We start from the raw sequence: 15,328 nt of genomic DNA, 5'->3' as shown, positions 1-15,328 counted from the left end.
TACAACAGCAGAGTGAGGAGAGAGCGCAGGGACTGGTGACACAAGAGACTACAACAGCAGAGTGAAGAGAGAGCGCAGGGACCGGTGACACAAGAGACTACAACAGCAGAGTGAGGAGAGAGCGCAGGGACTGGTGACACAAGAGACTACAACAGCAGAGTGAGGAGAGAGCGCAGGGACTGGTGACACAAGAGACTACAACAGCAGAGTGAGGAGAGAGCGCTGAGACTGGTGACACAAGAGACTACAACAGCAGAGTGAGGAGAGAGCGCTGAGACTGGTGACAAGAGACTACAACAGCAGAGTGAGGAGAGAGCGCTGAGACTGGTGACACAAGAGACTACAACAGCAGAGTGAGGAGAGAGCGCAGGGACTGGTGACACAAGAGACTACAACAGCAGAGTGTGGAGAGAGCGCAGGGACTGGTGACACAAGAGACTACAACAGCAGAGTGTGGAGAGAGCGCAGGGACTGGTGACACAAGAGACTACAACAGCAGAGTGAGGAGAGAGCGCAGGGACTGGTGACACAAGAGACTACAACAGCAGAGTGAGGAGAGAGCGCAGGGACTGGTGACACAAGAGACTACAACAGCAGAGTGAGGAGAGAGCGCAGGGACCGGTGACACAAGAGACTACAACAGCAGAGTGAGGAGAGAGCGCAGGGACTGGTTACACAAGAGACTACAACAGCAGAGTGAGGAGAGAGCTCAGGGACTGGTGACACAAGAGACTACAACAGCAGAGTGTGGAGAGAGCGCAGGGACTGGTGACACAAGAGACTACAACAGCAGAGTGAGGAGAGAGCGCAGGGACTGGTGACACAAGAGACTACAACAGCAGAGTGAGGAGAGAGCGCAGGGACTGGTGACACAAGAGACAACAACAGCAGAGTGAGGAGAGAGCGCTGAGACAGGTGACAGATAAGACTACAACAGCAGAGTGAGGAGAGAGCGCTGAGACCGGTGACACAAGAGACTACAACAGCAGAGTGAGGAGAGAGCGCAGGGACTGGTGACACAAGAGACTACAACAGCAGAGTGAGGAGAGAGCGCTGAGACTGGTGACACAAGAGACTACAACAGCAGAGTGAGGAGAGAGCGCTGAGACTGGTGACACAAGAGACTACAACAGCAGAGTGAGGAGAGAGCGCTGAGACTGGTGACACAAGAGACTACAACAGCAGAGTGAGGAGAGAGCGCTGAGACTGGTGACACAAGAGACTACAACAGCAGAGTGAGGAGAGAGCGCAGGTACTGGTGACACAAGAGACTACAACAGCAGAGTGAGGAGAGAGCGCTGAGACCGGTGACACAAGAGACTACAACAGCAGAGTGAGGAGAGAGTGCAGGGACCGGTGACACAAGAGACTACAACAGCAGAGTGAGGAGAGAGCGCAGGGACTGGTGACACAAGAGACTACAACAGCAGAGTGAGGAGAGAGCGCAGGTACTGGTGACACAAGAGACTACAACAGCAGAGTGAGGAGAGAACGCAGGGACTGGTGACACAAGAGACTACAACAGCAGAGTGAGGAGAGAGCGCAGGGACTGGTGACACAAGAGACTACAACAGCAGAGTGAGGAGAGAGCGCTGAGACTGGTGACACAAGAGACTACAACAGCAGAGTGAGGAGAGAGCGCTGAGACTGGTGACACAAGAGACTACAACAGCAGAGTGAGGAGAGAACGCAGGGACTGGTGACACAAGAGACTACAACAGCAGAGTGAGGAGAGAGCGCAGGGACCGGTGACACAAGAGACTACAACAGCAGAGTGAGGAGAGAGCGCTGAGACTGGTGACACAAGAGACTACAACAGCAGAGTGAGGAGAGAGCGCTGAGACAGGTGACACAAGAGACTACAACAGCAGAGTGAGGAGAGAGCGCAGGGACTGGTGACACAAGAGACTACAACAGCAGAGTGAGGAGAGAGCGCAGGGACTGGTGACACAAGAGACTACAACAGCAGAGTGAGGAGAGAGCGCTGAGACTGGTGACACAAGAGACTACAACAGCAGAGTGAGGAGAGAGCGCTGAGACCGGTGACACAAGAGACTACAACAGCAGAGTGAGGAGAGAGCGCTGAGACTGGTGACACAAGAGACTACAACAGCAGAGTGAGGAGAGAGCGCTGAGACTGGTGACACAAGAGACTACAACAGCAGAGTGAGGAGAGAGCGCTGAGACTGGTGACACAAGAGACTACAACAGCAGAGTGAGGAGAGAGCGCTGAGACCGGTGGCACAAGAGACTACAACAGCAGAGTGAGGAGAGAGCGCAGGGACCGGTGACACAAGAGACTACAACAGCAGAGTGAGGAGAGAGCGCAGGGACTGGTTACACAAGAGACTACAACAGCAGAGTGTGGAGAGAGCGCAGGGACTGGTGACACAAGAGACTACAACAGCAGAGTGAGGAGAGAGCGCAGGGACTGGTGACACAAGAGACTACAACAGCAGAGTGAGGAGAGAGCGCAGGGACTGGTGACACAAGAGACAACAACAGCAGAGTGAGGAGAGAGCGCTGAGACAGGTGACAGATAAGACTACAACAGCAGAGTGAGGAGAGAGCGCAGGGACTGGTGACACAAGAGACTACAACAGCAGAGTGAGGAGAGAGCGCAGGGACTGGTGACACAAGAGACTACAACAGCAGAGTGAGGAGAGAGCGCTGAGACTGGTGACACAAGAGACAACAACAGCAGAGTGAGGAGAGAGCGCTGAGACAGGTGACAGATAAGACTACAACAGCAGAGTGAGGAGAGAGCGCAGGGACCGGTGACACAAGAGACTACAACAGCAGAGTGAGGAGAGAGCTCTGAGACTGGTGACACAAGAGACTACAACAGCAGAGTGAGGAGAGAGCTCTGAGACTGGTGACACAAGAGACTACAACATCAGAGTGAGGAGAGAGCGCTGAGACCGGTGACACAAGAGACTACAACAGCAGAGTGAGGATAGAGCGCTGAGACCGGTGACACAAGAGACTACAACAGCAGAGTGAGGAGAGAGCGCAGGGACTGGTGACACAAGAGACTACAACAGCAGAGTGAGGAGAGAGCGCAGGGACTGGTGACACAAGAGACTACAACATCAGAGTGAGGAGAGAGCGCAGGGACTGGAGACACAAGAGACTACAACAGCAGAGTGAGGAGAAAGCGCTGAGACTGGTGATAACTCTCTGAGTACAGATAATGTAGTAGATGTCACCTGCAGTCCTATGTAACACCACAGATAACACAGTGATAATTCTCTGAGTACAGATAATGTAGTAGATGTCACCCGCAGTCCTATGTAACACCACAGATAACACAGTGATAATTCTCTGAGTACAGATAATGTAGTAGATGTCACCTGCAGTCCTATGTAACACCACAGATAACACAGTGATAATTCTCTAATTACAGATAATGTAGTAATGTCACCTGCAGTCCTATGTAACACCACAGATAACACAGTGATAGCTCTCTGAGTACAGATAATGTAGTATATGTCACCTGCAGTCCTATGTAACACCACAGATAACACAGTGATAACTCTCTGAGTACAGATAATGTAGTAGATGTCTCCTGCAGTCCTATGTAACACCACAGATAACACAGTGATAGCTCTCTGAGTACAGATAATGTAGTAGATGTCACCTGCAGTCCTATGTAACACCACAGATAACACAGTGATAACTCTCTGAGTACAGATAATGTAGTAGATGTCACCTGCAGTCCTATGTAACACCACAGATAACACAGTGATAATTCTCTGAGTACAGATAATGTAGTAGATGTCACCCGCAGTCCTATGTAACACCACAGATAACACAGTGATAATTCTCTGAGTACAGATAATGTAGTAGATGTCACCTGCAGTCCTATGTAACACCACAGATAACACAGTGATAATTCTCTAATTACAGATAATGTAGTAATGTCACCTGCAGTCCTATGTAACACCACAGATAACACAGTGATAGCTCTCTGAGTACAGATAATGTAGTATATGTCACCTGCAGTCCTATGTAACACCACAGATAACACAGTGATAACTCTCTGAGTACAGATAATGTAGTAGATGTCTCCTGCAGTCCTATGTAACACCACAGATAACACAGTGATAGCTCTCTGAGTACAGATAATGTAGTATATACTACCTGCAGTCCTATGTAACACCACATATAACACAGTGATAACTCTCTGAGTACAGATAATGTAGTATATACTACCTGCAGTCCTATGTAACACCACAGATAACACAGCTATAACTCTCTGAGTACAGATAATGTAGTAGATGTCTCCTGCAGTCCTATGTAACACCACAGATAACACAGTGATAACTCTCTGAGTACAGATAATGTAGTATATACTACCTGCAGTCCTATGTAACACCACAGATAACACAGTGATAACTCTCTGTGTACAGATAATGCAGTAGATGTCACCTGCAGTCCTATGTAACACCACAGATAACACAGTGATAACTCTCTGAGTACAGATAATGTAGTATATACTACCTTCAGTCCTATGTAACACACAGATAAATCGTATTTTTAGGAGTTGTGTCTCAGCTCTGCTACATGTCGTCTCTCAGCCATACCTCATATTGTGCCTCTTAGCGCTCTCACCAGCAGAGCTCAACTGTCTCCTCTCCTGGCTGAACATGTTCCTCCTCTTAGTTAAGGACTTCCCCCAGTATCTCTACTCTCCACCCATCATCCTCCCTCTTAACTCCTCATCTCCTGTGCACTTACTACAGCTGCAGTCACACAATGTGCCCTCACCTTCTACAGACATAATGACATAATGCAACCCCCCCCCTCCGGATTCATTATTGTGATTGGTCTGTACATTCCCATATAATAAGCACCTCCTGCAATTCTCTAAATTGTGTCTTCCCAAAAGTTCCATGCAGTGTGTCTCCCCTGCACTTCAGTCATTCAAATCTACTCTTTTCCACAGTAAGTCTTCCCTGCCCTTCCCCACACTAGGTCTTCCCTGCCCTTCCCCACACTAGGTCTTCCCTGCCCTTCCCCACACTAGGTCTTCCCTGCCCTTCCCCACACTCGGTCTTCCCTGCCCTTCCCCACACTCGGTCTTTCCTGCCCTTCCCCACACTAGGTCTTCCCTGCCCTTCCCCACACTAGGTCTTCCCTGCCCTTCCCCACACTAGGTCTTCCCTGCCCTTCCCCACACTAGGTCTTCCCTGCCCTTCCCCACACTCGGTCTTCCCTGCCCTTCCCCACACTCGGTCTTCCCTGCCCTTCCCCACACTCGGTCTTCCCTGCCCTTCCCCACACTCGGTGTTCCCTGCCCTTCCCCACACTCGGTCTTTCCTGCCCTTCCCCACACTAGGTCTTCCCTGCCCTTCCCCACACTAGGTCTTCCCTGCCCTTCCCCACACTAGGTCTTCCCTGCCCTTCCCCACACTCGGTCTTCCCTGCCCTTCCCCACACTCGGTCTTCCCTGCCCTTCCCCACACTCGGTCTTCCCTGCCCTTCCCCACACTCGGTCTTCCCTGCCCTTCCTCACACTAGGTCTTCCCTGCCCTTCCCCACACTAGGTCTTCCCTGCCCTTCCCCACACTAGGTCTTCCCTGCCCTTCCCCACACTAGGTCTTCCCTGCCCTTCCCCACACTAGGTCTTTCCTGCCCTTCCCCACACTAGGTCTTCCCTGCCCTTCCCCACACTAGGTCTTCCCTGCCCTTCCCCACACTAGGTCTTCCCTGCCCTTCCCCACACTAGGTCTTCCCTGCCCTTCCCCACACTAGGTCTTCCCTGCCCTTCCCCACACTAGGTCTTCCCTGCCCTTCCCCACACTAGGTCTTCCCTGCCCTTCCCCACACTAGGTCTTCCCTGCCCTTCCCCACACTAGGTCTTCCCTGCCCTTCCCCACACTAGGTCTTCCCTGCCCTTCCCCACACTAGGTCTTCCCTGCCCTTCCCCACACTAGGTCTTCCCTGCCCTTCCCCACACTAGGTCTTCCCTGCCCTTCCCCACACTAGGTCTTCCCTGCCCTTCCCCACACTAGGTCTTCCCTGCCCTTCCCCACACTAGGTCTTCCCTGCCCTTCCCCACACTAGGTCTTCCCTGCCCTTCCCCACACTAGGTCTTCCCTGCCCTTCTCCACACTAGGTCTTCCCTGCCCTTCCCCACACTAGGTCTTCCCTGCCCTTCCCCACACTAGGTCTTCCCTGCCCTTCCCCACACTCGGTGTTCCCTGCCCTTCCCCACACTAGGTCTTCCCTGCCCTTCCCCACACTAGGTCTTCCCTGCCCTTCCCCACACTAGGTCTTCCCTGCCCTTCCCCACACTAGGTAGGTACCTTCACTTTTCCATAACTAGGATTTATTATGTATAATGTGGTTGAGTCGTATCAATGACTGTAATACGGGGCGGGATTGTATCTCTGTGGATAGATGGCTGTAATACAGAGAAGATATTAGGATGTGTGTGTATATACTGTATATGTGCATATGCATTTGTGTGTATACATATGGGGGTGTATATATGTGTCTTTACATATATATGTATGGACATGTGTGTATGTATATGTTTGTGTACAGGGCTGTACTTGGGGTAGGTGCCTAGGGCAGCAGAATTGCAGAATAACAATCTAAAAGTGTACATATGTATGTGTGTATGTATATATGTCAGTATATGTATGTATATCTGTGTGTATGTATATATATGCGAGTGTATGTACATATGTGTGTATATACAGTACAGACCAAAAGTTTGGACACACCTTCTCATTCAAATAGTTTTCTTTATTTTCATGACTATGAAGGCATCAAAACTATGAATTAACACATGTGGAATTATATACATAACAAACAAGTGTGAAACAACTGAAAATATGTCATATTCTAGGTTCTTCAAAGTAGCCACCTTTTGCTTTGATTACTGCTTTGCACACTCTTGGCATTCTCTTGATGAGCTCCAAGAGGTAGTCCCCTGAAATGGTCTTCCAACAGTCTTGAAGGAGTTCCCAGAGATGCTTAGCACTTGTTGGCCCTTTTGCCTTCACTCTGCGGTCCAGCTCACCCCAAACCATCTCGATTGGGTTCAGGTCCGGTGACTGTGGAGGCCAGGTCATCTGGCGCAGCACCCCATCACTCCCCTTCATGGTCAAATAGCCCTTACTTTCAAAGTTTTCCCAATTTTTCGGCTGACTGACTGACCTTCATTTCTCAAAGTAATGATGGCCACTCGTTTTTCTTTACTTAGGGCTCTTTCACACTTGCGTTCTTTTCTTCCGGCATAGAGTTCCGTCGTCGGGGCTCTATACCGGAAGAATCCTGATCAGGATTATCCTAATGCATTCTGAATGGAGAGAAATCCGTTCAGGATGCATCAGGATGTCTTCAGTTCCGGACAGGAACGTTTTTTGGCCGGAGAAAATACCGCAGCATGCTGCGCTTTTTGCTCCGGCCAAAAATCCTGAACACTTGCCGCAAGGCCGGATCCGGAATTAATGCCCATTGAAAGGCATTAATCCGGATCCGGCCTTAAGCTAAACGTCGTTTCGGCGCATTGTCGGATCTGACGTTTAGCTTTTTCTGAATGGTTACCATGGCTGCAAGGACGCTAAAGTCCTGGCAGCCATGGTAAAGTGTAGTGGGGAGCGGGGGAGCAGTGTACTTACCGTCCGTGCGGCTCCCCGGGCGCTCCAGAGTGACTTCAGGGCGCCCCCCCCCGCATGGGTGACGTGATCACATGGATCACGTCATCCATGCGCATGGGGCGCCCTGACGTCATTCTGGAGCGCCCTGGGAGCCGCACGGACTGTAAATATACTGCTCCCCCGCTCCCCACTACTACTATGGCAGCCAGGACTTTAAGAGCGTCCTGGCTGCCATAGTAACACTGAACGCATTTTGAAGACGGATCCGTCTTCAAATGCTTTCAGTTCACTTGCGTTTTTCCGGATCCGGCGGGCACCTCCGGCAAATGGAGTGCACGACGGATCGGGACAACGCAAGTGTGAAAGAGCCCTTAGCTGCTTTTTTCTTGCCATAATACAAATTCTAACAGTCTATTCAGTAGGACTATCAGCTGTGTATCCACCTGACTTCTCCTCAACGCCACTGATGGTCCCAACCCCATTTATAAGGCAAGAAATCCCACTTATTAAACCTGACAGGGCACACCTGTGAAGGGAAGAACATCTCAGGGGACTACCTCTTGAAGCTCATCAAGAGAATGCCAAGAGTGTGCAAAGCAGTAATCAAAGCAAAAGGTGGCTACTTTGAAGAACCTAGAATATGACATATTTTCAGTTGTTTCACACTTGTTTGTTATGTATATAATTCCACATGTGTTAATTCATAGTTTTGATGCCTTCATAGTCATGAAAATAAAGAAAACTCTTTGAATGAGAAGGTGTGTCCAAACTTTTGGTCTGTACTGTATATACACTAGCAGAAGGACGCGGCTTCACACGGATATATTTCATCTTTTTAATTTAATGTTTCTGTGTGTCATTAAAAGATATCGACAGTATCCCCCATAACAGTGACCTCTACAGCACCCCTCCCCCATAACAGTGACCTCCACAGCCCCCACCCTTTAACAGTGACCTCCACAGCGGTCGCCCCTTTATTAGTGACCTCCACAGTACCCCACCCTTTAACAGTGATTTCCACACCATCCCGGCCCCTTAACAGTGACTTTGACAGCAGCCCGCCCTTATATTAGTGACCTCCACAGGACCTCATCTCCTTAACAGTGATTTCCACAACACCCCACCCCTTAACACTGACCGTCCCCTTAACTGTGACCTCCACAGCACTCTGCTCCCTTAACAGTGTCATCCACAGCGCCCTGCCCCTTTAAAGTTGACCTACAGCATTGAAGAAAAATGGCTGGGTTGTTATAGAAACCTGGAGTAAAACTGTGTGTATGTGAAGACTAAGGACCTGCAAGCTTCTATTGGCTGATAAGGATCATGTGACAAGGTTTCTATTGGATAATGCATTTTTTGGGAATATCTCAGGAACGGTACATACTAGAGAGCTGAGACCCGCTCTAAAACTTTCCCGGACACCTGATGTACCTGTGTGCCAAATCTGGTGATCGTAAATGTGACGGTGCGGATTCGTTTACGGGACATACACACACATACATACACATAGCTAATATATAAAGCTGAGTGTATGTAAGTATGAGCATGTATATGTGAATATGTACATGTGAGAATGTACGTATGTATGTATATCCATATGTATAAATGTCTTTATATTTGAGTGTATGTATGCGTGTGTATGTGTATATGTACATGTGTGTAAATTAGTGTATGTATATGTGTATATGTATGTATGTATATGTGTGTATATGTGAGTGTATGTATATGTGTATATGTATGTATGTATGAGTATATGTGTATGTATATGTGTATGTATATGTATATGTGAGTGTATGTACAGTACAGACCAAAAGTTTGGACACACCTTCTCATTCAAAGAGTTTTCTTTATTTTCATGACTATGAAGGCATCAGAACTATGAAGTAACACATGTGGAATTATATACATAACAAACAAGTGTGAAACAACTGAAAATATGTCATATTCTAGGCTCTTCAAAGTAGCCACCTTTTGCTTTGATTACTGCTTTGCACACTCTTGGCATTCTCTTGATGAGCTTCAAGAGGTAGTCCCCTGAAATGGTCTTCACTTCACAGGTGTGCCCTGTCAGGTTTAATAAGTGGGATTTCTTGCCTTATAAATAGGGTTGGGACCATCAGTGGCGTTGAGGAGAAGTCAGGTGGATACACAGATGATAGTCCTACTGAATAGACTGTTAGAATTTGTATTATGGCAAGAAAAAAGCAGCTAAGTAAAGAAAAACGAGTGGCCATCATTACTTTAAGAAATGAAGGTCAGTCAGTCAGCCGAAAAATTGGGAAAACTTTGAAAGTAAGGGCTATTTGACCATGAATGAGAGTGATGGGGTGCTGCGCCAGATGACCTGGCCTCCACAGTCACCGGACCTGAACCCAATCGAGATGGTTTGGGGTGAGCTGGACCGCAGAGTGAAGGCAAAAGGGCCAACAAGTGCTAAGCATCTCTGGGAACTCCTTCAAGACTGTTGGAAGACCATTTCAGGGGACTACCTCTTGAAGCTCATCAAGAGAATACCAAGAGTGTGCAAAGCAGTAATCAAAGCAAAAGGTGGCTACTTTGAAGAACCTAGAATATGACATATTTTCAGTTGTTTCACACTTGTTTGTTATGTATATAATTCCACATGTGTTAATTCATAGTTTTGATGCCTTCATAGTCATGAAAATAAAGAAAACTCTTTGAATGAGAAGATGTGTCCAAACTTTTGGTCTGTACTGTATATGTATGTATGTATGTATGAATATAAGTGAGTATATGTGTATGTATATGTGTATGTATATAAATGTGAGTGTATGTACCGGTATATGTGTGTATGTATGTATATGTGAGTATATGTGTATGTATATGTGTGTATATGTGAGTATGTATATGTGTGCACATGTAAGTGTGTCCCGGTTCCCCTGGTGGACACTGCCTCGGTGGAACTATGATGCAGCCCTGTTAGCCTGCGGCCAATGCAGGAGCACGTCAGAGTATGAGGCCCCTGCACACGGGTGAACGCACATAAGATCCACATTCATTTTTGTTTTATGTGCATTTCTGCAGCGTACTGTTTATGCTGTGGATTTGATGCAGTTTTGCTGCAGATCTCAGCCTCATGTTGAAAAGGGTGAAATCCACAGCTAAAACTGCAGACACAACTGACGAGCCGCAGACACAACTGACGAGCCGCAGACACAACTGACGAGCCGCAGACACAACTGACGAAGCGCAGACACAACTGACGAAGCGCAGACACAACTGACGAAGCGCAGACACAACTGATGAAGCGCAGACACAACTGACGAAGCGCAGACACAACTGACAAAGAGCAGACACAACTGACAAAGCGCAGACACAACTGACAAAGAGCAGACACAACTGACAAAGAGCAGACACAACTGACAAAGAGCAGACACAACTGACAAAGCGCAGACACAACTGACAAAGAGCAGACACAACTGACAAAGAGCAGACACAAGTGACAAAGAGCAGACACAACTGACAAAGAGCAGACACAACTGACGAGACACAGACACAACTGACAAAGAGCAGACACAACTGACAAAGAGCAGACACAACTGACAAAGCGCAGACACAACTGACAAAGCGCAGACACAACTGACAAAGCGCAGACACAACTGACAAAGAGCAGACACAACTGACAAAGCGCAGACACAACTGACAAAGAGCAGACACAACTGACAAAGAGCAGACACAACTGACAAAGAGCAGACACAACTGACAAAGAGCAGACACAACTGACGAGACACAGACACAACTGACAAAGAGCAGACACAACTGACAAAGAGCAGACACAACTGACAAAGCGCAGACACAACTGACAAAGCGCAGACACAACTGACAAAGCGCAGACACAACTGACAAAGAGCAGACACAACTGACAAAGCGCAGACACAACTGACAAAGCGCAGACACAACTGACAAAGAGCAGACACAACTGACAAAGAGCAGACACAACTGACAAAGCGCAGACACAACTGACAAAGCGCAGACACAACTGACAAAGAGCAGACACAACTGACAAAGCGCAGACACAACTGAAAAAGCGCAGACACAACTGACAAAGAATAAAAAGGTTTGAATCCGCGCTGCTTAAGATTCAGTTGAACGCTGCACAGGTGAAAGAATCAGGGTATTAGCCTCCGTCCTCCTCTCTCAAGGGGTTCGATCCTCCTCTGATCGCCTCCTCTGTAGGATTAAATGACCGGCATATAGTGAAGTACCCTCTTAGTTGTTGGTAAAAATGGTTTTATTCTACTCACAGACAATGGTAGATAACAGGCATGTCACAATAAAATCAATTCAAACTCCTGCCCGACCCGGGTTTCGCTCTCTGACAAGTTGTCGCCCCTGAGGAAGCCAGAGAGCGAAACCCGGGTCGGGCAGGAGTTTGAATTGATTTTATTGTGACATGCCTGTTATCTACCATTGTTTGTGAGTAGAATAAAACCATTTTTACCAACAACTAAGAGGGTACTTCACTATATGCCGGTCATTTAATCCTACAGAGGAGGCGATCAGAGGAGGATCGAACCCCTTGAGAGAGGAGGACGGAGGCTAATACCCTGATTCTTTCACCTGTGCAGCGTTCGACTGAATCTTAAGCAGCGCGGTTTCAAACCTTTTTATTGCATGACTCTCGAGTGTGAATTACCCACCACACCACATCGGAACCAGCAGCGCAAGTAACTGTCCGTGTTCTGGGACACAGGACTGACATTTCTATTTTCTTTATTTCATACAACTGACAAAGCGCAGACACAACTGACAAAGAGCAGACACAACTGACAAAGCGCAGACACAACTGACAAAGAGCAGACACAACTGACGAGACACAGACACAACTGACGAGACACAGACACAACTGACAAAGCGCAGACACAACTGACAAAGCGCAGACACAACTGACAAAGCGCAGACACAACTGACGAGACACAGACACAACTGACAAAGAGCAGACACAACTGACAAAGAGCAGACACAACTGACGAGACACAGACACAACTGACAAAGAGCAGACACAACTGACAAAGCACAGACACAACTGACAAAGCACAGACACAACTGACGAGACACAGACACAACTGACGAGACACAGACACAACTGACGAGACACAGACACAACTGACAAAGAGCAGACACAACTGACAAAGCGCAGACACAACTGACAAAGCGCAGACACAACTGACGAGCTATTTATTTTGGAATCCTCTCGGCCGTTCAATTTCTGCACAGACAAAAATCTGCAGAGTGTACATGAGAGTTGTGTCATCTCATACATTGTGCTGCTACTGTAATACGCTATGGTTTTTCCTCACAGGAAAACTGCACATATTCCCCAACGTGTGCAGCTGTCCTTAGGGCGTCAGCCTGTTCAGCGGACAGCTCCACCCGACGTGCAGGTCGGTCAGCCGGAGATCAGCCCCTGCTCTCTGGGTGGAGGCCGTGCGGGTAATCCGCTGCATGAAAGAGCAGAGACACGGAGCAGAGACATGACTGATAACGCTCTGTGTCTCTCTGATCACGGGGACAGCTTTATCTCATTGTGATTCTGTAGTAAAAAGATCACAGAGAGGCGCAGAGTATTGTCAGTCATGTCCCTGCTCCGTCGTGTCTCTGCTCTCCGGAGCGGGCTTGGCTCTTTTTCACGCAGTGGAATACCCGCACGGCATCTGTTCATGTGAAAGAGCCCTAAGTGTGTGGGCGTGACCCTCCAACCTGGATGCTGCTCGTCTTGCAGGAGCGCACGGCCGTATACGGATTTATAATGCTGTGTGTCTCTGCCTGGCCTTACTGACAGCTTTATGTCACTATGATCCTGTAGGTCAGACTCTGTCAGAACTGCTGCATTCGGGATCGGTGAGTAGAAGTTCCTTCATTTTTCCAGCATGTGGAGCCCCGGGACGGGTCTTTTCTTACTCTTCAACAGTGATGGCCAGTTTGCATTGCGGGCTGCCATCTTTTCTCATAAGTCCGGCGAGGCACAGGTAAGTCCTTACCTGTGCCTGTGCGCGAGCCGGTCTGAAATCAAATGCGGTCACCGGGAGCAGGCAGTTCCGAGAACAGCCGCGGGGGCCTTCATCGGGCTGTTCTCGGAACTGCCTGCTCCCGCTGACTGCATTTGTTTTAAGGGCTTACCTGTGCATCGCCGGACTTCTGAGAAAAGATGGCAGCCCGCAATGCGAACTGGCCATCACTGCTCTTCAATACCCTTTACATATTAGATAATAAATAATCGGATTATAGATATTGCACCAAATAATGAAGTTCTGGTCTAATTTACAGGTAGAAGCCAAAGGGACAGTGTTGTGAGGAGAAATTCAGGAAATGTATCGATCAAAGAGGGACAGAGGGACTTGGGTCAAAAAGAGGGAGACTTGGGAGGCGTGCTCCTGGTTCCTTGTGTTCCAGAAGACTCTCCGGATTTGGTATTCTAGGTTTTCGTCTTCTGGCATTTGTTATCATATTGATCTCCTGGTTCTGACTCTTTGACATGATTTGGGTTTCTCGTTTGCCTCTGGCATGCTTGTAATGTGTTTACTGGCTTTCATACAACTACTCTTATATCTTGTGTGTCTGTTTGTCCCTGTTTGTGTGTCCCCCTTCACATAATACAGTATAGGGACTGTCGTCCAGTTGTGGGTCCCTGCCTAGGGTGATTGTGCAAGTAGATATGGATAGTGGGTCCGGGCAGTTTAGGGCTGCACTATCCCAGTTTGCGTGTGACGGTAGTCATTATCCTGACTATGTTTATATGTAGTCTGGTGCGGAGGGGAAGGGATTGTCCTCCCAGTGTGTGCTGCTGGACTGATTGACAGCCGGACTGGATCCTGGGTGCCGGTCCGGGCTTTGCCGACGCCCAACTATCTGCCAGCTGGACGGCAGCAGAGAGGGGTGAGGCCTGGGCCTGGATGAAGGCTTGTGACCTATTTGGGGAAAACAGGTCAACTAAATCCTGGACTTAACTTTGGCGTGGACCTGTTGGACTCTTTATGCAGAACCTGCAGCATGGTGTGAATGAACACCAGGACTTTCAACTAAGGTGAAGCTGTGTGAATAAAACCCTGCAGTTGGATCAAGAACTGTTTTTGTGCCTCTGTACTGTGTCCGCTCATGTATGAGTATGTATGTATTGGACATATGGAGAGTGTGTACATGTATGTATTTGTGGATATGCGAGTGTATGTAGTTATTTACGTGTATGTATGCATGTGGATATGTCAGTGTCTATGTGTGTATATATATATATATATGTGTGTGTGCATGTAAGAATCTATATTTATACTGTAGAGTGTGTGTGAGCGATGGTATCTGTATGTGCCACAGATGACCACTTACATCAGAGGCCTTCTTCTCCGCCAGCTCCAGCCTCTCCTGAGCTTCCTTCACAGCCTCAGAATATTTCTCCACTTCTTCTTCTGTGCCCTTCACCTTCTTCTGCATCGCCATCACCTCCTCCTCCAGCTGTACAGACAAAGCACTTTGTATCAGTTCTCTTCAATACATCAGATAAAGGAAAGATGAACCCCAAAATGTCAGTGTGATCCCCTTCAATCCACTGTGTGCTGGGACCTACTGACCATCAAAGAACAGCAGATATCAGAGGCATGAAGGATTAGTTATGTTGGATTTCACAATGTCCAGAGGGGAGCAGAGAAGTGTAGAGGAGGACAGAGGAGGGGGCATGGGGTCTGGAGGAGAACAGAGGGATC

At 48.3% G+C, this 15,328-nt stretch overlaps 1 protein-coding gene across 5 annotated transcripts in view; it reads right to left on the bottom strand.

Moving 5' to 3' along the window:
- TPM2 (tropomyosin 2) overlaps nucleotides 1-15,107 on the bottom strand; it is a 64,633-nt gene extending 49,526 nt beyond the window's left edge. For 4 of the 5 annotated variants that reach the window (XM_040420680.1, XM_040420678.1, XM_040420679.1 and 1 more), the window contains exon 1: nucleotides 4,587-4,666. In XM_040420680.1, the coding sequence (XP_040276614.1) occupies nucleotides 4,587-4,651 (65 nt within the window). In that variant the 5' untranslated portion in view covers nucleotides 4,652-4,666. Of the gene's footprint in view, nucleotides 1-4,586; nucleotides 4,667-14,954 lie in introns of those variants that run through there. The other variant, XM_040420681.1, reaches the window with a different exon arrangement.
- Nucleotides 15,108-15,328: the final 221 nt, after the last annotated feature.

This window comes from Bufo bufo, chromosome 2, assembly GCF_905171765.1.
Source record: "Bufo bufo chromosome 2, aBufBuf1.1, whole genome shotgun sequence".
NCBI classification, from domain to species: Eukaryota; Metazoa; Chordata; class Amphibia; order Anura; family Bufonidae; genus Bufo; species Bufo bufo.
This window is presented reverse-complemented; position numbering and strand designations above follow the sequence as displayed.